Source organism: Pongo abelii, chromosome 7 (assembly GCF_028885655.2).
Source record: "Pongo abelii isolate AG06213 chromosome 7, NHGRI_mPonAbe1-v2.0_pri, whole genome shotgun sequence".
In the NCBI taxonomy this organism is placed as follows: domain Eukaryota; kingdom Metazoa; phylum Chordata; class Mammalia; order Primates; family Hominidae; genus Pongo; species Pongo abelii.
The window spans coordinates 133,732,702-133,757,023 of NC_071992.2; the positions used below are offsets into that span (position 1 = coordinate 133,732,702).

The 24,322-nt window shown below is 35.1% G+C and overlaps 1 protein-coding gene across 1 annotated transcript; it reads left to right on the forward strand.

Moving 5' to 3' along the window:
* The first annotated feature begins 35 nt into the window (after positions 1–35).
* Positions 36–21,756, forward strand: MED30 (mediator complex subunit 30). The gene is made up of 4 exons (XM_002819381.6): positions 36–389; positions 10,137–10,295; positions 12,209–12,313; positions 21,371–21,756. The coding sequence occupies exons 1-4, from the start codon at positions 213–215 to the stop codon at positions 21,464–21,466; spliced, it is 537 nt and encodes a 178-aa protein (XP_002819427.1). The 5' UTR covers positions 36–212; the 3' UTR covers positions 21,467–21,756.
* Positions 21,757–24,322: the final 2,566 nt, after the last annotated feature.

Genomic DNA, 24,322 nt, shown 5'->3' on the forward strand with positions numbered 1-24,322 from the left:
GCTCGGAGACAGTTCGCCGAGTGGGCGGTGTCCATGACGTTTTCTGACGTGTTACGTCACGGTGGGCGGAAGTCGCGGCCACTGTTTTGAAATCGGGCCGCGGGGGGTCTCTCAAGCTGGTTCCAACGCTGAGGCCCTACAGCCTCCCAATTCCGGGCAGACTCCTGACACCTGCTCTTTGGCCCCTTCCGGCCTGAAGCTGCAGCCGCGCCATGTCCACCCCTCCGTTAGCCGCGTCGGGGATGGCGCCCGGGCCCTTCGCCGGGCCCCAGGCTCAGCAGGCCGCCCGGGAGGTCAACACGGCGTCGCTGTGCCGCATCGGGCAGGAGACAGTGCAGGACATCGTGTACCGCACCATGGAGATCTTCCAGCTCTTGAGGAACATGCAGGTAGGAAGGCGGGCGCGCGGGGCCGGGAGGATGCAGCTGGGAGGGAAAGGGGCGCTGGTTTCCTCTTTACGTGGGGCCCGTGGATGTCAACGGGGCTGCCCTGGGCAAACCTTAGGTGTAGGGCTACCCCCATTCACACTCAAGAGTGTCCCCAAAAGTCGGAGCTGTAGAGGTGATGTTTTCCAGACCAGATTTCTGCAGAATTGAAGCCAATTTTTTTTAGATTCAATCGAGCTCTTTAGTTACCCTGTAAACTCTTGCACCTTTCAAGGCAGAGATGGGTCGCACTCCACTTCCCTCTTTAGGTTGCTTTAAATGTTTTTTCCAGCATTTCTTCTGGCGAGGTCCAGAGTTTCCAAGAATTTACATTATTTTTTTAAAAAACAGTCCTTTTTTTGGCAGAGTTAATATACAGTAAACTACACTCACCTAAAGTTTTGATATATGTGTACTGTACTCTGTATACTTGTGAAATTATCACCACAATCAAAATAGTGTATACATCATCCCAGAAAGTTTCTTCATACCCCTCTGACATCTTTGCTTCCCACCTGATCTGCTTTCTGTAACCATAAATTAATTTGCATTTGCTAGAGTTTTATATAAATGGAGTCTATAGTATGTGGGCTTTTTTTTTTTGTCTGAGATCCTTCACTAAGCATGCATCAATAATTTCCTTTTTATTGCTGAGTAATGTTCCATTGTATCAATATATCACCATTTGCCTACCTTTTCTTCTGTTGATGGACATTTGGGTTGTTTCCACTTTTTGGCTGTTATAAATAATGCTGCTATGAACTTTTGCTGACAAATTTTTGTGTGAACATATGTGTCATTTCTCTTGGACAGATTCAGGAGTGGAACTGCTGGATCATGCAGTACATGTCTGTTTAATACTTTAAGAAACTTTTCCAAAGTGGCCTGAGCCATTTTACGTCCCGATTATTGCTAGTGGGAATGTAAACATTGCTGTTTGAGGGTTCCGGTTTCTCCTCATCCTCATCAACACCTGTTATGTCTTGATGCTTTCCAAATACTTCTCCCAGTCTATCCTGCCTTTTTATTATCGTAATATTGTCTTTTGAAGAACAGACATTTTTAATTTTGATGGAATCCAGCTTACTGATTTGTTCTTTCATAGATTTTGGTTTTGGTGTCATACCTAAGAAATCTTTGCCTAACCCAAGGTGACAAAGGGTTTCTGTTTTCTTCTAGAAGTTTTGTAGTTTCAAGTTTTACATTTAGGTCTACAACCTATATTTAGTTTTGTGAGTTTTTAAATATATATACATAGTGGCAGATAGGGATCCAAGTTCATTGTTTTGCATTTGGATATCCAGTAGTTCCAGCACCATTTTGCTGACCCATTTTTAATGCTTGCTTATACTACCCACTACATGTAGTAGATATTATTCTTGTTTTACAGATGAAGATTCTGTACTTCAGAGAAGTGACTTGCCCAAACCTAGTCAGTGGTAGGGTAAATTTGAAACCAAGTTTTCAAAACTCTTACAGCTCTTACTTCTGTGGGTGTCCAAAAAAGTGTTTTATTGCTTTTTTTTTTTTAACTGGTCAAAATTTTTTTTTTCCTCCTGATTATAAGAGTAATTCAGTTTTGTGGAAATTTTTAAGACCATGTGAAATATAGTACAAAGGAGATCCAGGAGAAATTATGACATTCTTTGGCAATAATTTTTAAAAATGAATAGATTCATATCTAGAATGAATAAGGTGCGGATTAAATAATGTCTCAGAATTTAGCATACTTTAAAAAAATTTTTGTCCTGTTATATGCAAAGCGCCGAATAATACCTAACACTTACGAAGTACTTTCCTTGGTCAGGTACACTGTTATAGGAGCAGTTTTAAGGAGTATTTTTATCCCCGTTTTACAGTAAAGGAAACTGAGGCTTAAAGAGAGAAAAAATAAATTACGCAACATCACACACGACTAATAGCTCTTCCTACTAACCTCTTTTTAACACTAACTTGCTGTCAATGTACATTGTTAAAAGATATGATACAGGTTCATGTTCTACACAGAAAGAACTAAACTTTTTCAAAAAAAGTATTTTATCAATAACTAGATTACATGTGGACCTGCATTCAAAGCCAACTTTTTTTTTACACAATAAAAAATTTTCTTTTTTTTCTTTTTTCTTTTATTTATTTATTTATTATTATTATACTTTAGGTTTTAGAGTACATGTGCGCAATGTGCAGGTTAGTTACATATGTATACATGTGCCATGCTGGTGCGCTGCACCCACTAACTCGTCATCTAGCATTAGGTATATCTCCCAGTGCTATCCCTCCCTCCTGCCCCCATCCCACGACAGTCCCCAGAGTGTGATGTTCCCCTTCCTGTGTCCATGTGTTCTCATTGTTCAATTCCCACCTATGAGTGAGAATATGCGGTGTTTGGTTTTTTGTTCTTGCGATAGTTTACTGAGAATGATGATTTCCAATTTCATCCATGTCCCTACAAAGGACATGAACTCATCCTTTTTTATGGCTGCATAGTATTCCATGGTGTATATGTGCCACATTTTCTTAATCCAGTCTATCATTGTTGGACATTTGGGTTGGTTCCAAGTCTTTGCTATTGTGAATAATGCCGAAATAAACATACATGTGCATGTGTCTTTATAGCAGCATGATTTATAGTCCTTTGGGTATATACCCAGTAATGGGATGGCTGGGTCAAATGGAATTTCTAGTTCTAGATCCCCGAGGAATCGCCACACTGACTTCCACAAGGGTTGAACTAGTTTACAGTCCCACCAACAGTGTAAAAGTGTTCCTATTTTTCCACATCCTCTCCAGCACCTGTTGTTTCCTGACTTTTTAATGATTGCCATTCTAACTGGTGTGAGATGGTATCTCATTGTGGTTTTGATTTGCATTTCTCTGATGGCCAGTGATGGTGAGCATTTTCTCATGTGTTTTTTGGCTGCATACATGTCTTCTTTTGAGAAGTGTCTGTTCATGTCCTTCGCCCACTTTTTGATGGGGTTGTTTGTTTTTTTCTTGTAAATTTGTTGGAGTTCATTGTAGATTCTGGATATTAGCCCTTTGTCAGATGAGTAGGTTGCGAAAATTTTCTCCCATTTTGTAGGTTACCTGTTCACCCTGAAGGTAGTTTCTTTTGCTGTGCAGAAGCTCTTGAGTTTAATTAGATCCCATTTGTCAATTTTGGCTTTTGTTGCCATTGCTTTTGGTGTTTTAGACATGAAGTCCTTGCCCATGCCTATGTCCTGAATGGTAATGCCTAGGTTTTCTTCTAGGGTTTTTATGGTTTTAAGTCTAACGTTTAAGTCTTTAATCCATCTTGAATTGATTTTTGTATAAGGTGTAAAGAAGGGATCCAGTTTCAGCTTTCTACATGTGGCTAGCCAGTTTTCCCAGCACCATTTATTAAATAGGGAATCCTTTCCCCATTTCTTGTTTTTGTCAGGTTTGTCAAAGATCAGATAGTTGTAGATATGCGGCATTATTTCTGAGGGCTCTGTTCTGTTCCATTGATCTATATCTCTGTTTTGGTACCAGTACCATGCTGTTTTGGTTACTGTAGCCTTGTAGTATAGTTTGAAGTCAGGTAGTGTGATGCCTCCAGCTTTGTTCTTTTGGCTTAGGATTGACTTGGCGATGTGGGCTCTTTTTTGGTTCCGTATGAACTTTAAAGTAGTTTTTTCCAATTCTGTGAAGAAAGTCATTGGTAGCTTGATGGGGATGGCATTGAATCTGTAAATTACCTTGGGCAGTATGGCCATCTTCACGATATTGATTCTTCCTACCCATGAGCATGGAATGTTCTTCCATTTGTTTGTATCCTCTTTTATTTCCTTGAGCAGTGGTTTGTAGTTCTCCTTGAAGAGGTCCTTCACATCCTTTGTAATTTGGATTCCTAGGTATTTTATTCTCTTTGAAGCAATTGTGAATGGGAGTTCACTCATGATTTGGCTCTCTGTTTGTCTGTTATTGGTGTATAAGAATGCTTGTGATTTTTGCACATTGATTTTGTATCCTGAGACTTTGCTGAAGTTGCTTATCAGCTTAAGGAGATTTTGGGCTGAGACAATGGGGTTTTCTAGATATACAATCATGTCGTCTGCAAACAGGGACAATTTGACTTCCTCTTTTCCTAATTGAATAGCCTTTATTTCCTTCTCCTGCCTAATTGCCCTGGCCAGAACTTCCAACACTATGTTGAATAGGAGTGGTGAGAGAGGGCATCCCTGTCTTGTGCCAGTTTTCAAAGGGAATGCTTCCAGTTTTTGCCCATTCAGTACTTTTTTTTTTAAGTTTTTTTGTCTGTAAGTTTATTCAATGCAAAATAATCCTCTCCAATTTTGTTGAGGTGGCTGACAATGTCCATGACCAAATCCGCCTCTAAACTGGAATTCGGTTGTTGACCCAGCCCCAGCCTCGGCTTTCTTGTTGGCACCAGGGGGCACAGCACTCTGTCTGTAGGTATCTGTGTCGGCTTGCCCTCTTGTGAGTCTTGCAGGTCGCTCACCCTCCAGACCTTTAGGCCGAGGCCTGCCAGTCTCTGGATGGCTGCGGCGTAGGGTGGCAGGAACAATCTCCGGGGTCAGATGAAGGTAATCACGGAGATAAGGGATACCCTCATTGGTAAGGTACCAGTAGAAATGTCTCCAGGCAAACTGTTACTTCACGTAGCCTCAGGACTTGAGAGACTGCATGGCCTTCATGACATGAAGGTTGGACACATTCTTGTCTGCCAGCTCCGGGTGCTTAGGCATGTGGACTCCTTCTTGGCCACCATGACTCCCTTCTTAAAAAGGAGTTCATAGGCTGGGCGCGTTGGCTCACGCCTGTAATCCCAGCACTTTGAGAGGCCGAGGTGGGCGGATCACGAGGTCAGGAATTCGAGACCAGCCTGGCCAACATGGTGAAACCCTCTCTCTACTAAAAATACAAAAATTAGCCAGGCGTGGTGGTGGGCGGCTGTAATCCCAGCTACTCAGGAGGCTGGGGCAGGAGAATCGCTTGAACTCGGGAGGCGGAGGTTGCAGTGAGCCGAAATCGCACCACTGCACTCCACGCTGGGAGACAGAGCAAGACTCTGTCTCAAAAAAAAGGAGTTCATAAATGGCAATACATTTCTTCTTAAGCTTCAACATTTCGGCTGCTGTAGGGTCTGGGACCCAAAGCCAGCTTTTGAGGGACTATGATAATTATATGTGTGCTTTTCATTTTGTGAAATCTGTGATCACTCATCTAAGACCCTTTGGGGCCTATCATAATTGGCTGAAAAGATAACAATGGGCTCCCTCATTTCCAAAAAACTAGAAGAGGTGATAGAAATAGGATATTCTTAACTACATATAACCTAGTGATTTGTTAATACAGTTTTGATATTCACATTTTAAAATAATCCTCTGTATTATTGATCTATGAAAGTAAAGTGCTATGAATACAAACTGCTAAGAATTTTTCTAAGCATTTGTTTTAAAGAAGTGGTTCCTGGTATACACTAGATGTCCGTTAGCCACTTGAGAGTCTGATGAAAACTGTGAGCTCTCTTCTGAGAAAAATACACATACACATGCATTTTGAAAATTTCAGGGGTTAAAGGAAGATTTAGGGATACTCCCCAAGTATCCTTAAATCTCACATTAAGAGTCCTTGTGGAAGATACCATTGCTTTTGTTCTGTTTATTATTTGAATCTTTAATTTTTTAAATATATAGTACATTCATAATTTAGGAATAAAAAAGGACAGTGCAGTAAACATTTTCCCTCCCATTCCTATCTCTTATACTATGTACCTAACTCCTCTCCACAGGCAGTGATTGTGACTGATTCCTACTATTTTTGTGTATCTTTCCAGATATTCTCTGCATATTGAGCAAATGTTTATGTATATTGTTTTATTTTCCCCTTTTTTGCACAGATAATAGTATATTATACATAACCATTTTGTACCTTGCTTTTTTCAGTTGATGTATTTTGGAATTTATTCATACTCATACAGAAAATACTCTGTTTTCCTTTTTATAGTGTATAGTTTACACTGCATGGAAATACTGTAATTTATTAAACCAGTTCTCTAGTGAGGGCATTTGGCTGTTTTTCATCTTTTCCTGTTAGGCTGCAGCAAATAACCTCCTACACAAATTTGCACGTATACCTGTAGGATAGGTTTTTAGAAATAGCTATGTGCTTTTGTAATTAGATACATTTTGATGAATTGTCCTCCACAGAGATTGTATTAATTTATGCTACGGCCTAAGACCAGCACAGTGAGTTATATCTTTTTTGGATCTTTGATCACTTGATAGGTGAAAATTCTACTTTACATTTCTCCTAGTTTGACTGAGTTTAAACATCCCTTAAAATATTTGAATCATTTATATTTTTTTTCCTGCTAAATGCTTGTTCATGTATTATTCACCCATTTGTCTTTTTTTTTTCGTCTTTTTTACCTACCTTAATTGTAGGATTTAGCTATTTACATACTAGAGAAACCTGCTCTGTGTGATACAACTTGCAGTCATTTTTTTTTCCCAGTCTTTTACCTTTTGGCTCTGCTAATGGTAGTTTTGCCATGCATTTTTTTTTAAGTTGTTGACTGTATTAGCCTTTTAGGACTTCTAGGCCTTATGCCTAGTAAGAAAGGTCTTCCCCACTCAAATTAGGAAGCGTCTATAATTTTTAAGATTTCAGTCTTTACATTTAAAACTGTGATCCTTATGGAATTTATCCTATAAAATGTGAGGTCTGGGCCTAGCCTTAACTTTTTCAAAAGGTTCACTGAATAATTCACTTGCTTCTTCCAGTGATTTCAGGTAGCTTTTATATAAGTGAATTTGTTTCTGGATGTTCTATTCTGTTCCACGTAGCTGCCTATCTTTTATGTATTAATGCAAAACATTCTTATAATTTGTCAGGATCTATAATGTGTTACATTTATTTTTCAGAATTTCCCTGGCTATTTGTTCTTGTTTATTTTTCTACATGTATTTTAGAATCAGCTTATTCTAAGAAAAAGCCTGTTAGCATTTTTATTAGGTTCATTCAGCCTAGAAAGACTTGACATCGTTATGATGTTGACTCTTACTAACCAAGAACATGCAGTATTCTTTTTCTGTTTTCCTATAAGGTATCTTAAGTTTTCATTTTTATCTTGAGATTTTAAAAGTTTTTTTCTAGATATTTTATCTTTTCTGTTGCCATTGTAAATGGGGTCTTCTTTTCCCATGTTTTTGTTTGTGTTATAGATGAAAACAAAGCTATTGCTTTCTCTTTGGACCTACTTCCTTATTGAATTCTTTTATTTTTAGTAGCTCTTTATCATATTATTTGTAAATAGATTATGATGCTTCCTTTTTAATGTTTCAACATTTTTTTTCTCTTTCTTCTCTAATTGCATTGGCTAATGCTTCCAGAACAGTGTTCACTTACAGAATTAGGGTCTTAGTAGACATCCTTTTCTGTTTCTGATCTTAGTTGGAATGCTTCTAATGATTCCACATTAATTATGGTGCTGACTTTTTAACTGAAATAAATGTATGTTATCACATATTGAGGATTTTTTATTGAGTTTTATATTGACTTTTTAAATGGGTGTTGAATTTAGTTGAATGCCTTCTTGGTGTCTATGGATACGATCATGTATTTATGGGTTTTCATCCATACTCATGAGTGAGATGGTTATTGATGAGCTTTTCAGCTGAACAGCTACACCATGGTATATACCAAGGGATCTTAGGCATTTTTACCGCTTATACTCTGTACTATGGAAACCTTGTCTCTCTGATGTTTACTCCTCTATGCCAGCTTCTAGAACAGTGCTGACACATGAAACGTGTATGGTTTTTTTTTTTTTTAATGATTTAGTAAGTTAAATTAGTAAGTTTGGATCTTAGATTTAACATCTAATATCTTTCTAAGTCAGCAAATTTGGGAAGTGTGATTCTTTGCATTTCAAAAGGATTTTTGTTTTTTTTATGACAGTATTTATCAAGAGTTCTTTTACATAATACATCTTAATAAATTTTAAGTATAGATTTATGGGTAAAATAACTCGCTTAAGTAAAATAATTCACAGTGTACTGTAAAGCCTTCTGTGTGTGTGCACTATGCTAAATATGGTGATATGAACCTAAGTTCCAGTCTTTATGAAGTAGAAAATATGGGCAAAGTATTAAACCCCATAATGCCATAATGAAGGTGAAGAGTGGTGTTCTAGGCAAGACATAATCATCATGCTCCTTTTTGTCACCTAAACAAGAAAGCAAGGATCCACTTAAACTTTTCTCTGAATTTCTAGTTAGTGTCTGTGGAATTTCATAAACTGAGAGTTCAGGAGGAGAAATCTTACATTGTACTGAGAAATGAACCCTTAATGCCTTTCTCCTTCAAAATGTTTTGACTAGTTGAGCCTTTGATATTTTATCACATTGCTTTGAGGCATTGTAGACTGTTTTAATGCTTGAGAATTTCTGAAAATCCTAATAATATCACACTTCAAATAATTTCAGGAGATCCATCTCCTTAACTCATAAACCATAACATTACAGGAAATTTAGAAGTATGAGAAAAGAAGAAAATAAATTATTCAATCCTATTTATCTTACACATCTTTTATCAACTATGTATAGGGCTTTCCAGTCTTTTTTCATGTTTATGGTTTTAATCATTGTATGTCCTGTTTACTTTTCACTCCAAACATTGTATCATGCTTTTCTTTTTTTCTTTCTTTTTTTTTTTTTTTTTTTTGGCATTCCTACCTCATGTGTTTAAAAAAGAAAAAAAATGCAAACTGAGGCTTAGAAAGACTGGACTGATCGCCTAGCTATTGTACGTGTGAATTCCTACAAATAAAAATGCCTGAATACTAGAAAACGTGGTACTGTGTAAATAGTATTGATTCAAGTATTAGGGTGATGACACAGATCAAATTGTGGGAATAAAATATTGTACAGCTGTACAGGGAAAGATTTTGTTCATGAGTTTCAGCATTGCACAAGTACATATTTAGTTATAAATTCTAAATAAATAGTCGATTTTTGTTTACCTGTCATTCTATTATTTCAATATATACTTTTCTTCTTTTAATAAAATTCCTGAATTAAAAATATATCCATATCTAAGGCAGAGTTATGATCATAGCAGTTACTTGTAATAATTTATTAATGGTGTTCAGGTATAGATGGCACCCATATCTCCTGCTATTGATTTTTTTAAATAAAACTTTAAATGACATGTTTATATTTTAATGTATGCCTTAAGCATCTTAATTATCTTATCAGAGTTAAGGTATTTTGAGAATATTTTTGCAATACCAGCCATATATTCTTCATTTTCTTCCACTAAAATATCATAAGATCCACTTTTTTTTTTTTAAACTGTACTTCGTTTTTAACTTCTTGGTTGAGGTCAGCAGAATGCTGCATTTATATAATAGTAATATTAAAATTGTACATTTTTTTTAAAGTTACACTTCAAAACTTAAAGGGGAAAAAGTATTTCAAGTCAGAGGGTTTATCACAAAGTTTTTCTAGGTCTGTTTTATAGCAGTGAAACGGTATGCCAAGTTGTTAATAAATGGGCATGCATTACTCTTAAATTCTTAAAATTAAACTTGATCAGTTGTGAGGGACAGCTTACGTCTATGCATTGCCTAAAAATTGTTTCTGTTTGTTGGCTTTACTTATAGAAAATCTTGATTTTTTTTGTCATTACTTTATATTTTTATTCTTTGTTTTTCCTGATAAGCTGCCAAATGGTGTCACTTACCACACTGGAACATATCAAGACCGGTTAACAAAGCTACAGGATAATCTTCGCCAACTTTCAGTTCTCTTCAGGAAGCTGAGATTGGTATATGACAAATGCAATGAAAACTGCGGTGGGATGGATCCCATTCCAGTCGAGGTAATTTTTTGTGATAGAGGGAGGATGAATATAAGGTGTGAACTAGTGTCAAGACAGTTGTTACTCTTTTTCCTCTCTCTGCTGTTTTAGCAATATTTCCAGGTTTTGAATTTTATTGGTTTTACTTTTGACCAGAGAAGATGAAAATGTGATATATATGCATAAAATACTACTATATCTTTACATTAACAATTTCTTGTAGACTTTGACAGGCTTATAGTAATTTTTGTTGTTGTTAGGAAGAAATGGTTTTCTGTGGCAATTTTTATTGCTGTCAGTGTCTCCTTTTAATTAAGTCAGGGATATTTTTAGTAGGAATTTTAATAGTATCATATACTTTTAAGGTGGTTTTCTTGAAGTACTTTACAGATAAAATAGTATTTTTATTATTATTAATTTGGATTTTATATTTAGCCCAGTGGAATCACTATATTATAAAAATATATTCTCTAAATTTAATCTTGGGTCATACCTATTTAGTTAATTAGGCATATATTTCTATAAGTGACCCTTTCCTATTGACAAATTATATCTCTGCCACCAAAGGAAGCTGGTAAGAGATGACCAGAGAAAAATTAAACTGCAAAAATGCCTAAAAAGAAGGGGTCAGAGATGTGGGAGAAAGATCAGAAATGTGGCCTACATCGTCAGATGCTGCAGAGAAGTCAGGGAAAATAAGGAATGAAAACTGTCCAGTAGATTTTGCTAGATGAAAATTGTTGGTATATTTGAGTAGAGCTTCAGTGAAATGGTAGCAGCGTGAAGTCTGATCGTAGTAGGGTGAAGATTAAACAGGAAATAAGAAGCCGGAGCTGACAAGTGGATATCAGTCTTTCAAGAAGCTTTGAAAAAAATGAGAGGAAAGCAGTAGATGGAAGGAGATGGAATCGAAGGTTTGCAGGAGGAAGAGGAGCTTCCCCCCAAATAGAAGCGACAGGAACATGTTTGAATAATAAAGGAAGAAAGCTGTAGGGAGAGGTTGAGAGAAAGGTGTATAAATAATGAAGACAGGAGGGCGGAGTAATCAGGGCACAGGGATGGAGACTAATCGTCTTCAGGAGGAAGGACAGCTCTGCATTGAGAGAGAGGAAAGAAAGAAAAGGAGAATGTAGACATGGGTGAGTTTATATATATCCCAAGAATTTGAAGAAGTTTTATCAGGTGAATCCTAGTTTTACCAGTCATTTACCTTTAGCCTATTCTTGCATTGGTAATACACGATGGTAGAGGCTAGGTGATTCCTGAAGTCTGTCACACTTATGAGATAAATTCCATCACTAACCATGCATACTTAATTATGATTCTGCTAGAAGTTTCATTGCTATATAAATTTGTTTCTCCTACAAAGAAAAAGTTCTCACAACTGAAAAAACAAGACATCTAGAAGTTTGCATAGACTCTGAAGTTTTAGATTGCAAGTTAATGACAATTATATAATACAGATCCGTGAAGTTCTTTTCTTTTTATTACAGATGAAGGAAAGCCTGTTTTATCTATCTCAATAGGCAACAAATCTCTTAGGGGCAGGAATCATGTCTTGTTTGGCATTACTTTTATGTGTTTTATAATTAAATATTTGCTGATTGAATGAGTAGGGTTTTTTTACATTTTATTTTGTTTTATTTTATTTTTTGTTACTTCTCCCATCTTCCTGCTGGAAGTATTCTTTAGTTGTACATGACAACCAATGTTATAAAGGCTGTTTTGCAAAACAAGCCTGAAAGGGTAATGCGTAGAATGCATTGAAATGGTCAACTATTAAAGCTCTTATTTCAGGCCATCACCTGAATTGAAATTTATTTTTATACAAATAAAAGTATAAAAATTGACCTTAATCCGATATATTCTCTATAACAGTGATTAGAAAACTTGAATTATATTTTTGCCTTTTAATTTTTGTTAATCATTCCCAGCAACTTATTCCGTATGTGGAAGAAGATGGCTCAAAGAATGATGATCGGGCTGGCCCACCTCGTTTTGCTAGTGAAGAGAGGCGAGAAGTTGCTGAAGTAAATAAAGTGAGTTGTTAGTTTTTACATTTTGTGTTTTAGAGTTATTGATAAAAATTACTAGGGAGTCTGATGTAACTCCAAAACATAATTTGAATTGTCAAATTACATGAAGTCATTTCTGTGGCAAACTTCACCTATTTAGAATACAGCCAAGAAATGAAAGGTAAGCAGAAATGCTGTCTGAATAGTCAGAAGAGAAATTGCAAAATTCATTCGATAAAGCTCTTAGAAGAGCTCCTTAGACACTTAGTCACAATCCATTTACTTTTTTCTTTTCTGGGCAGAATTCTACCTTTCTAGCTTATAGCATATTTGGAGCAGCAAATGATAAAAATTTACAAATATGAAATGTGAATGTCTCAACACCTGAATAAAAAATTTAGAGAACTATCCCAGCATTATTATCTACTCCAACCCCACAAAAAGCTTGTAACTGGAATGTATTTATCGCTGAATACTTTCAAAAGTTCGGAAGATAATGTTCAGATAGTTCTCGTGAAACAGAGAGAAATAGGGAAAGGTGTCAGTTCGTTCTGTGGTGGAAATGTGGCCCCAGCTTAGCAAAACCTACCAGAGATAGCACAGTGAATAAAACTATCAGCTTCACTCTTTCACTGACAAATATAGATTGCCCCTTCCTGAAATTCTTAATTCTAATTAATAGAACTCATCAGTGTATTAATAATCCACCACCGCCAAAGAGAGTCTTCTGAGGTATATGAAGATTTTATAGTTCAGTTTGTATGTATAATACATGATGTCAGTAAACTACCTTGAAAAAAGATTTTCTCACATGTCTAAGAGACATCTGATAAAATTCAATACTGTTGCTGATTCAAAGGACACTTAAAACTATTAGCAAGACAGTGTTTTTTTTTTTTAATCTTTTTCTTTTAGATAAATACCCAACATTTTTCATAAGGTGAAATATAGAAGTATCCTTATTAAAAACAAGCATGAAATAAGATACTTTGTAACACTATGTTTAATATTATTTTAGAAGTTATAGCCAGTACAAAAAGACAGTGGACAAATGACAGTTGGGAAACAGGAGTTATTATGTATGAGCTTGTTAGAATGATCAAAGAAACTCAACTGATGAACAACTAGTCTATAAGAGTTCCGTAAAAGGGTCTAAGACAAGACTGATACCATGCTCTTACAATGCTGTAAACCTATTAGATTATAAGATTCTATTGACTCTTGTAACAATTAATATTAAGTAGATAGGAATTATGTCAGCAATGTGTGTGAATAAACTTATTAAGATACATAAAGGAAGCTTTGAATGATTAAAAGAACATACAAAGTTCTTGGATGAGCAATACATATTATAAAAATACCAGTCTTGATTACCTCACAGTTTTAATACAGTAACAATCCAAATCCTAATAAGAAAGCATGCAAAAATAATAGGATTTTAGTGCAATACCAATCAATAAACAAATCCAAATAAAACCCAAATGGAATTTTTTTCTTGAAAGTATACAAAAATATCAAAGAAAATGTTGATAAATATGACTAATAAAGCAGAATTCTTAGCTTCGAAAATTAAACTGTAGTATGAAGCATATCATAAAAATGGTAATTAGGTGTATAATACTGGCACAAGAATAGGCAGATTAGTAAAATAATCTAGCCAGAAAAACAGCCTTCTTATTGTACGTGAGAATTTAATATGACAGAAGAGGGCTTGTGTGGAAAATTAGTCTTTAGAAATAGAAACTTTGGGGGCGAAATTAAGCTAGCTTTTACATTACGCCATATATCAAAATGAATTTCAGAGTTGAAAATAAGACCTGCAAAACAAAATATTGGATAATTTTTTAAGTATTTGAAAACTCGGAAGAAAGGAAAAAGATGGATAGATTTTATAAAATAAAATTTTGTACCTTTTTTAAAAGGTGAAATACACATTTAGAAAACTATTTCCAAAAAATCTGATTGTAATACATGACAATCATAATAAAAAACTCACAGTAAAAAATTGGTAGAAGGTGAGGAGGAGATTGGGAACTTTTAGTTTAGATCTTGAAAAATAACTGGTGTTTGGTAGTCTAAATATATGAGACATTCACTTATTAAGACGTGTTATATGTTTCTGTTGATAAAATATGTATTACCTCAATAAATGTGTTCTGCTTACGTTTCTCTAATAAGGATTTTTTTATAAAATATAATGAAATATGTATATAAATAAAACACCATTATAATAATAACTTTGGTTTCAGAGTACCACATGTGTAACTAATGTAAACATAGTTTGTTCTGTACCATAGAGGATTTTATAATATTTTGTAAAAAATCTGTATAAATTCAGAAAGATACTTTTTTTATATTTACATTTCTCTTCAATTTTCATTAAGTTTCTCTTTTTTCCCAATTTGATAACTTAGAAATAATGTGTCTTTGACTTTCTCTTTTATAATCAAAATATGGTAATTCTTTGGCAGCATGTAACCGAAAAAAAAATCTTACTAGCTACTGACATAGAGTTTTGTGGGTTTTAAGTAAAGGATATAATTGAAACAAGGATATGATGTATAAAAGGACTTCTTTGTACCCATGAGGATTTAGCTCCCTACAGCCTCTCTCTCCTGGACCCACCTACGTAATTGTTTCCCTCAAACCTTTCAGTGCACTTATATCATATTTGGGGTTCAGTAAATAATCTGTATCATATAATTATGGCTTCATAAGTATTGTTTATTGCTAAGCCACATAGTATACTAGGGTCATATTTCCTTGATTGAATAATTTTTTGTTTTTCTAGAGTTAATTCTTACCTGTTTAATTTTCTAAAATTTTAGTTAGTTTTTTATGCATCTATGACAACATCTCAGTACTATTTTCCAATTTTCCACAGAGTCAGAATCATGGTTCTCATCCCACCCTCCCAAGTTTTCTATGGTCTTATAGGTCTGGATGGAATGCTGGCTAGGCCTGCTTTTTAGCTGTGGGGCTTTCCTTCACCTCTTCTGTTGGTTTCGCTATTTCTTCAGCTGATGTCTTCCCCTTTCTTGGTTTTCTTCCTTGTTGGTAATGTGCATACATCAGTGACTTCTTTAGAAGGAATGCAGACACTTAAATTTTGAGTCCTTACATATTTGTCCAGTTGATAGTTTGGCTGGCTATAAAATCCTATGTTGTAAGTTATGTTTCCTCAGAAATTTGAAGGCGTTCCATAATCTAGTATAGGGTTTGGCAGACTTTTTCTTTAAACGACTGGATAGTCAATCTTTTAATCATTCCTCCAGTTTTCATCCCCAGGGCTCACCTGGTGCCTCTGAGATGGTCTCTGTCTGTCGTTCTCCATGGTGGATCAGCCCTATTCTCAGTGGCATCCCTCTTGCATGCCCAGGCCTTCTCTGAGTCACTGATCACTCCCTGTTTACTTTTCATCTGAAAATTTACCTTGCATCTGCTGTTGTGTCCTTTCTGATCACTTTTCTCTGCATCAGTTTATAGCTTTTTTTATTCCTCTCCTGCCACACACTCAATAGATACACAGTGTTTCTGAAAGTTTGTGTATGTTTATGGAATGAAAATATTTTAAATTTTTTTCCCCATTTTTACTTCTGACATTGAGATCTCTTCCTTTGATTAAATGACTTGGATCTGTTCTAAGTGCTTTTAACTTCAGGATAAAACATGTTTTAGTTAACGTGATATCAAACTGATGGGTTATTACAAAGAGAAAAGAATCAGTTTAGGTGTTTTAAATAAACCAGATTTAAAGCTACACTCTATTTCTGTGGGAATTGCTTTTTAAAAGACAATTTAGAGGTAAAGTACCTTCTTGAGTATCATGGGGAAGAACTCATTTGATGACCTCATAACTCTCTTTGTATGAATTCTTCTACCTATATTTTGAGAAAGCACTGAAAGATTAGGTGGTGGGCACAGGGAAAAGATGGGAGAGGGATAACATTTGATTAACTTAAATTTAAATCCCAAATAAGGAAGAAGAGAATAGAATTGACTGCTAAAAGGCAAACAAATTGTTTGTTTTCTTTGTTTTTTACCAAAAGGGCTTTTTAATTCATTCCTTAAAAAAATTATAAATGTGAATTAAATATAGCATATTCTGTTACTAGAATAATCTTACCTACAGTTAACCCTAGCTACTGACATAGAGTTTTGTGGATTTTAAGTAAAGGATATAATTGATGCAAGGATATGATGTATAAAAGGACTTTCTCCACATGAGGATTTAGCTCTCTACAGCCTCTCTCTCCTGGACCCACCTACATAATTGTTTCCCTCAGACAATTTTGTTTTATTCTTTTCCTCAACTTCTTTAAGCTCTGTGTCTCCATTCTAGAATATAAGATTAAAATATATGATTAAAAGTTTTAATTTTTAAAATACTGAGCTCATGATCCATTGATAACTTTTTTTTTTTTTTTTTTTTGAGACAAAATCTCTCTCTGTTACCCAGGCTGGAGTGCAGTGGCACGATCTTGGCTCACTGCAACCTCTGCCTCCTGGGTTCAAGCGATTCTCCTGCCTCAGTCTCCTGAGTAGCTGGGGTTACAGGCGTGCACCACCATGCCTGGCTAATTTTTTTGTGTTTTTAGTAGAGATGAGGTTTCACCATGTTGGTCAGGCTGGTCTCAAACACCTGACGTCGTGATCACCTGCCTCAGCCTCCCAAAGTGCTGGGATTACAGGCGTGAGCTACTGCACCCAGCCAATACATCTTTTTTTTTTTTTTTTCCCTGTAATGGCACACACACCTGAGGATGTTTCTCATAGTGAAAACTGGCTATAGATGATAATGTCCTGATCTGATTATTTAATCACATAGATGCTATTAAAAATAAACAGTTCATTGATTTGATTTGACCACTATTTATAAATAGCTACATTCATAAACTTAAGTTTTTGTCTCTGTCAATTATGTTAATCCACATTCTTATGTAAATATAGGTTTGCTTTTTTTTTAGTTCGTGCAGTTAGTAGGTGATAGAGTTTTAAAGTTCACAGAATCTTAGCTGGTAACACTAAAACATTGAAAATACTTCTTACCTATTATGGTATGGAGTATAAAATGCATAGTTTTTAATAATGGCCATTATTAAATGTCTTTTTTTTATACTGAGGAGTTATTTAAACAAAAATAAGTTTTGAAATGATTGGCAATAATTTTTGTTTGCTTATTTTTTTTCCATTCTTGTAGGTTTTGGGAGAAGCTTTTTGATTTGGCTTTTGTTATTTTTTCTTCAAACATGAAAATATTTAAATATTTGTGTGCCTGCTGTCTGCCGGGCATTGTCCTTAGTACCAGAATTTCTTCCATGAAGCAGCTGGATGTGTTGTCGGCTATATACTCATTTCACATGAGCGGACAAGTTTCTTCTTGGAGAACATAAGACTCCAGTGGAAACAAAGCAGCACCCGTTTCATGTACCCATTTCATGTTTTGATGAATATTAACAGAAACAAAAGTATTGTGCCATATTTTTAATACATTGGCATTTGGTTGTATTAAATAAGTTGCTTTATAGATCTGTGTAATTTATAATAAAATTATATTATTTGCATTCAATTAAAAATAGTCAGAATTTTATTACAATGAATATTTTCTTTCTTTCTAAATAAGCTACCTAAAATAAGTAGATTTATATACCCCTCAGTTGACCCTCAGTCATTTTCGAGATATTATCATATCATTGTGTACTTGAAATTGTGCAGAAGAACATATTGATGGTGTGTTTACTATTTAGTCCTTATGGTCTGTCTGGTTTCTAACAATACAAAAACCACCAATAACTATCCTGGTGCTATGAAACTTTGAGGCACATGATTTGTAGTCAGTATTTGATGTAAATCATCATAAGACAATATGGCTGGTTTTAATAGTCAAATTCGTGGCTTATTTAAATACTTTTCATTTTCTCTTAATATATCCTGGAATCCTTAAGCCAAATACCCAAGTAAAGGATGAATACTTGTTTGAGACCATATGCTTTAGGTGCGGGGGTGTCCAATCTTTTGGCTTCCCTGGGCCACATTGTAAGAAGAATTGTTTTGGGCCACATATAAACTATACTAACATTAATGATAGCTGATAAGCCAAAAAATAAAAAATCACCAAAAAAACTCATAATGTTTTAAGAAAGCTTACAAATTTGTATTGGGCTGCACTCACAGCCAACTGGGTCCACATGTGGCCTGTGGGCCACAGTTGGACAAGCTTGCTTTGGGGACATCAGAATGAGTTTTATTTTGCTTAATGCTGTTTTCTTGATGGTAAAATGAAATTGAAAAAGATAGTAGGTAGTATTTACAAGGTTGACATAATTGAGTCCATGCATTTAGAAAGTAAAGCATTTTTTGTCAAGTGTCACAGCTTTTGTGTGAATATTAAATTACATGGTATCAGTTAGCATAAACATTTTTTAAGTATTTAGTCTACTTACACATTCACCTGTTAATGTACAAAATTGGGCACAGCTGATGGATTTTGAAAATAACAGCTGTCAACCTCTGTTAAAATCAATCAGTGGCAAGACTGTGTATATTAAATCCTATATCATGTCATAAAAATTTATTTACAGTTTAGCCTCTAATAAGCGTAAGTGTCAGCTTTGCTGTTGATCATTTTCATGACACGTTTTGACTCTGGATATTTTATTTGTATGCTAATTTTTTTAATTTAAAACTTTGTGGCATCTTTGAGAAACGCTATCCCAAGAGCCTTATAATATATTAATTATTTAAAAATTTTCTGTTCCCTAGTGTTGAATATTATCTTGAAAATACCTTACACATTTTAGTTCTTACTTTTTTAAAAAACAATTATGAGGCTTAAATAAAAAAGAGTACTAGAATGTGTATTTCCAAATGAGGATTCTTGAAAGTAGTCTTATCGGTAGGTTATGCATTTATTTCAATGGTGAGACCATTGTGATAGTCAGCTGCAAGCCCTGAGTTGATACTGATTATAAAGTCTGTTTTTAACCACCCAGATGACCAATTGGCATCTTATGTATGGGTATACAGAAAGTACAACTGGCAGAGACCTTAGATTTTATAATCCGATTACATATATGAGAAAACCAAGGAGGAATTTGTCTAAGATCAAATACCAAGTTAGAGGCAAAGTTGGAACTGGGACTGAGATTGCCAGCCTCCCAATATAGCACTTTTATATTCCTCTGTTTTGCTGCTACTCTTGATTGCTGGCAGAAGTGTTGGTGTCTTGGTCTCTGTGATGAAAAAGACTTTATAGGCTTGGTTATTCTTCATCTTTCCCAGCAATTTGAATCAATTTTGTTAGATATATACAACCACTTAAATAACAGACTATCACTTACTTATGATAACAGAATATAGAAGATGGGCCATCTGAAAACTTGTGCAAGGGAGACTAACTAAAAATACCAGCAGTTTCTGTTTCCCGAAGACTGTGTTAAAGTGAGCGTTAGAGTCAAGCCCTGTGTACTGTATGGTCATGTTTTTCTCTGACTGCATTGTGCTAGTTCTCTTTTCAAATGTGAATTAAATTTAGTTAGTTATGAAAGATTATTAAAGTCTATGTAAATTGATTTTCTCTTTTCTAATAAGAGCTTCTTGGTCTTTCCTTTTAGCCACCTATTTCTCGTTACTTCTCTAACTCTGAATAGAAGCAATACAAGCAACTTCATTTTAGTTTGCTTTTTAATGAAATCAAAAGTAAGATTGTTAGACCTCTTTTTAATAAGCATACACTAATTTATTTGGAGGTAGTTTAATATAGTGTCTTAAAATTAATTAAATATATTATCTCCAAGTGTAATGTTTCCAAGGGGTTATTGAATAATAATAATTATTGTTATTTTAACTAGTAAACACTCTGACCAGAAGTTCTCTATTTCTATCTTGTTTTATCTTAGCAGACATTTACCACATAGGATTTGAAGAAAGAATGGTTAAAAAGAAGTCTACAAATCTTAGTCAAGTAGAATCCAAGTACAGAGATACAGAGACACATGCCTTGCACATTTCAGGCATTCAGCAAATCTTAGTAGAGAAGATTGCATTGGGTACTCTGCCATTTGTCTTCAGTTTTTAGAATTAGAAAGAGATTGCAATTCATGCTATAGGCAAACAGTGATTTCTGCTGCACTTTTGAAAGACCGATTGCATGAGACATTGTATTTTTATTATATTTTATTTTCTATATCAACAGTTTACATTTTGTGCCTAACAGTAACATTTGTTGAATGTTTACTTTTGTGTCAGGCACAATTCTAATACTTGACATGAATCAGACCATTTAATCTTCATAACAACTCTTATGAGGTAGTTTCAATTATTATTTCCATTTTTCTGATGTGGAAACTAAAGTACAGGGAGGTTAAATAATTAGGTCAGTGTTGTAAGTTTCATAGTGAAGGATCTGGCCAGGTGTGATGGCTCATGCCTGTAATCCCAGCACTTTGCGAGGCCAAGACAGGCAGATCACTTGAAGTCAGGAGACCAGCCTGGCCAACATGGCAAAACCTCCTCTCTACTAAAAATACAAAAAAACTAGATGGGTGTGGTGGCGGGAGCCTATAATTCCAGCTACTCAGGAAGCTGAAGCAGGAGAATCGCTGAAACCTAGGAGGCTGAGGTTGCAGTGAGCCAAGATTGCGCCACTGCACTGCAGCCTGGGGAAAAAAAAAATTCATAGTGAAGGATCTGAATGACGTCCAGAGATCTGGCTCTAGAGTATGGGCTCTTCACCGTTAGGTTATGCTGCCCCTTAGAAAACCTATATGCTTATGTTTTATAACAAATAAATGTTTAGCTGATTTATTTATTTATTTATTTATTTATGGTAGAAGTGGAAGAGTAAGCAGGGCCTGGGGCGGGGCTGGAGCCATAGACCTCTGCCGGCTGGATTTTTAGAATTCAGGATCCCTGTCAGCGAATATTTAAGGCCAGAAGAGGGTTGAGACCATCTGCCTTATAGGGTTATTTAGCTTAATTTCTGTCTGGATCATTACAGTCCTAACTTATGATATTTTAATCTTCTAACTTCATGGTCTATATTTCCTGAAACATTTTTGATAAATTCTTTTGTTTCTACAGAAACTCAAACAGAAGAATCAACAGCTGAAGCAAATTATGGATCAATTACGAAATCTCATCTGGGATATAAATGCCATGTTGGCAATGAGGAACTAAGCTGATATTTAAATTTCCTGCTTTACACATGTTATACCATTGCTTTTTCCCTTAAGTATTTTTTCCCTGTGAAGAAGATTATTTATCTGCTTTTATTTTAGTCACTAAAACTAAAGTTTGTATTTTTACATTGTGATTTTTACATTAAAATATTAACTTTTTAAAATGCTATTAATTTTATGAAAGATTATTGTAATAAACTTTGATGGGGTTTGTATTTTGGTTAATCTTCATGAATTGAATAATTGTTTTTTTAAAGCAAAATAAAGTTCTTTAAATAAATTTTAAAATTTGATTAATGGATTTACTCATTCCAATTACCCTTTTAGAAGAAAATTAAATATTTAAATATTTCTGCAGATAAAAGTATCAAATACAGTCAATCTGTACACAAATCAAAATTAAAGATATATTACCATATCAGCTCAAGTTTTTAAATTCAATGTTATTGCCAAGCCAATTAAAATGTATATTTCTATGAATAGATGAAAATTACTTCAACATATTCTTCAAGTGTTTGGTCTTAAATGATCTGTCTCTAAAAGGAGAGAAACTAATGATCTAAGAACAGCACAAATTGAAATCACAACTGTGTGCTTATCTGCTATGTGCTTTAAGCTAAGAAGCAATCACTTACGTAATTTTTTAGATATACCCTAAAGTAATCATAAGTGTGTTTTGGAAACAGTACATTTGCGGGGATTTTAAATGAGATAGTTCTATATGACAGGTGATTTTTTTTTTTCTTTTTTTGCCTATAGTCAATCCTGTTTAGGTCTCCCTGTGGGAGCTGATCTCTCAACTTACAAATAATATATTCTCAAATAAGAGTTGGAGTCTTCTCAGAAAGGACTTTTCCAGCTTGATTCAGAAGGCTCTTCCTATCTGGCCTCAGTTCTGACTCTATGAAAAATATTGTTTGGGCTTTTCTTGTAAATGTTTCTCTGGAAGGTGACACAAGAAACTGTAATAGGCATCCTCTGGCGAGGGAAAGTGGGTAGCTGAGGATCAGAAATAAGAAGGTGCTGACTTTTCATTGTATATCATTTTGTACCTTTTGAATTTTACAGCATGTGCAAATACTGGCTATTCAGAAAATAGGAAAATATTTTTCATTTTAAGTTATGCAGATTCCCACCTAGACAGAGTACAAGAAGACAAGACAAACCATGCTAGCATCTTTAGACCCTCCAACTTGACATTTGTCAAGGCAGTTCTGAGCAAGCCCAGTGTTAGATGGAGCGCTGACTCTGCCTACAGTGGGAAGCTCTTAAAGGGCAGAATGAAAAGGTGTATGAAGCTGTGACAAGGAGAATAAATAGGACTAATAGTCTAACCTACTATGGTACTTCTTAGTATCTAAGTGTATTATAGTTTATTTGGACATGCAGGATTTTTATAGGTTTTCACTGTATATTCTTTGCACTGTTATGAATTTAGTGCACTATTGTTGGGTGCTCTTGTCAATTTATTTTTGTATTGATGCCTTCTAAGACAGTTCTAAAATGTTCTGACCTAATGTTTTTGTTTTAATTATCACACTCAACTACTTCGATTATTCAAGGTGCCATAAACTCAACTCTTGGAGGGAATGTGGAAATTGTATTCTTTTGGCCTTAGTTCTATAAATAATATTTCTACTGTAGAACAATAATCAAGGCAGCTACACTCTGCTACGGAGCTGTAGCAAGTTCTGAAAGGTTAGATTCACAACTCAGAACTGACATGGGTTTACCCAGTAATTCACAAGGCTACTTGGGACCAATTATGAACGTGGCAGGGGTTATTAAATACATGAACGTCACAAATTCTCAAAGTTTCAACTTTTTCTTGAAGGAGAGCATACTAATAGATTGAGGAGTAAAGAAGGGTGAATTAAGTTGTAATGTGTTCCCTTGGGCAAGTAAATCTCTGTTTTCTCCTCTGTAAAATGATGGGTGAGACTAGATAATCTCATATCCTATGTTAGAATTTTGGTCGCAAATATTAGAACCCAATTCTAAATGACTTAAGCCAAAAGGGATTTCTTAGTTCCTGTAGTGAGAAGAGATGCTAGAGAAGAGCTCACAGAATAAAAGAAAATGGCAGGAAACAGGGCTTCAGGTATTGGAATCAAGTTTCAGTGCCCTCAGGATTCTGTGTCTACCCCTAATTTTAGTCTGTCTCTGTTTTCTCCATTCTCTCTCATTGCAGATCGGTTTTTTCCAAGTGGTGGGGAAAATGGCCTTCCGCTGTCCTTTCACCTTGCTGTATCCTGAGCCCAGAGCTAGGTTGCTTCTCCAACTCTAAATTGAGAAAGCCTAGAATGAACTTTAAAAAGTTTGGGTTATATATCCAACCCATGGACCAATGATAGTATAAATGGGTAGTATGATTAGACTAATCCAGGTTATAAGCTCATTCCTGTGGCCAGGAATCGGGTATGGGAGTTATGGAAGAGTGTACTGTGCAAGGAACAAATATTAGAAAAAGAAGGATTCAACCAGGAAAATTTGCAAAAAAAAGAATCCACAAACAATGGCAACCACAGTCCACTGTTGTTCTTTCTTGGTTATAATACTATCTCAGATATAATACTAGTTATCCAATCTTTCAGAAGCCCAAGAAAAGTTTACAGAAAATCAAATGCATCATTGACTATCGTGGGAATTACTAGTCTTCATATTTTTTTCTGAATTTGTGAACTTCTGTACTAACATTTTTATTTGCAGCTGTTTCTTGCCAGCTGTTTCAATTAATTGCCATGTGATCTTGTCAGGTCTTGGTTAGCCTGGGTAAAAGCATAGAGAGGAAACAGCTAAGAAAAAACAAAATGAAAGATCCAGCATCCTGGTAAGGACATTATCTTTAAAATGA

What these genes read in the sequence shown, in the direction of transcription:
- MED30 (XM_002819381.6), top strand. Translation starts at nt 213, where the DNA reads ATGTCCACCCCTCCGTTAGCCGCGTCGGGGATGGCGCCCGGGCCCTTC. An exon ending in AGCTCTTGAGGAACATGCAG is followed by an intron (nt 390 to 10,136) that starts GTAGGAAGGCGG and finishes TTTCCTGATAAG; the next exon opens with CTGCCAAATGGTGTCACTTA. An exon ending in TGGATCCCATTCCAGTCGAG is followed by an intron (nt 10,296 to 12,208) that starts GTAATTTTTTGT and finishes AATCATTCCCAG; the next exon opens with CAACTTATTCCGTATGTGGA.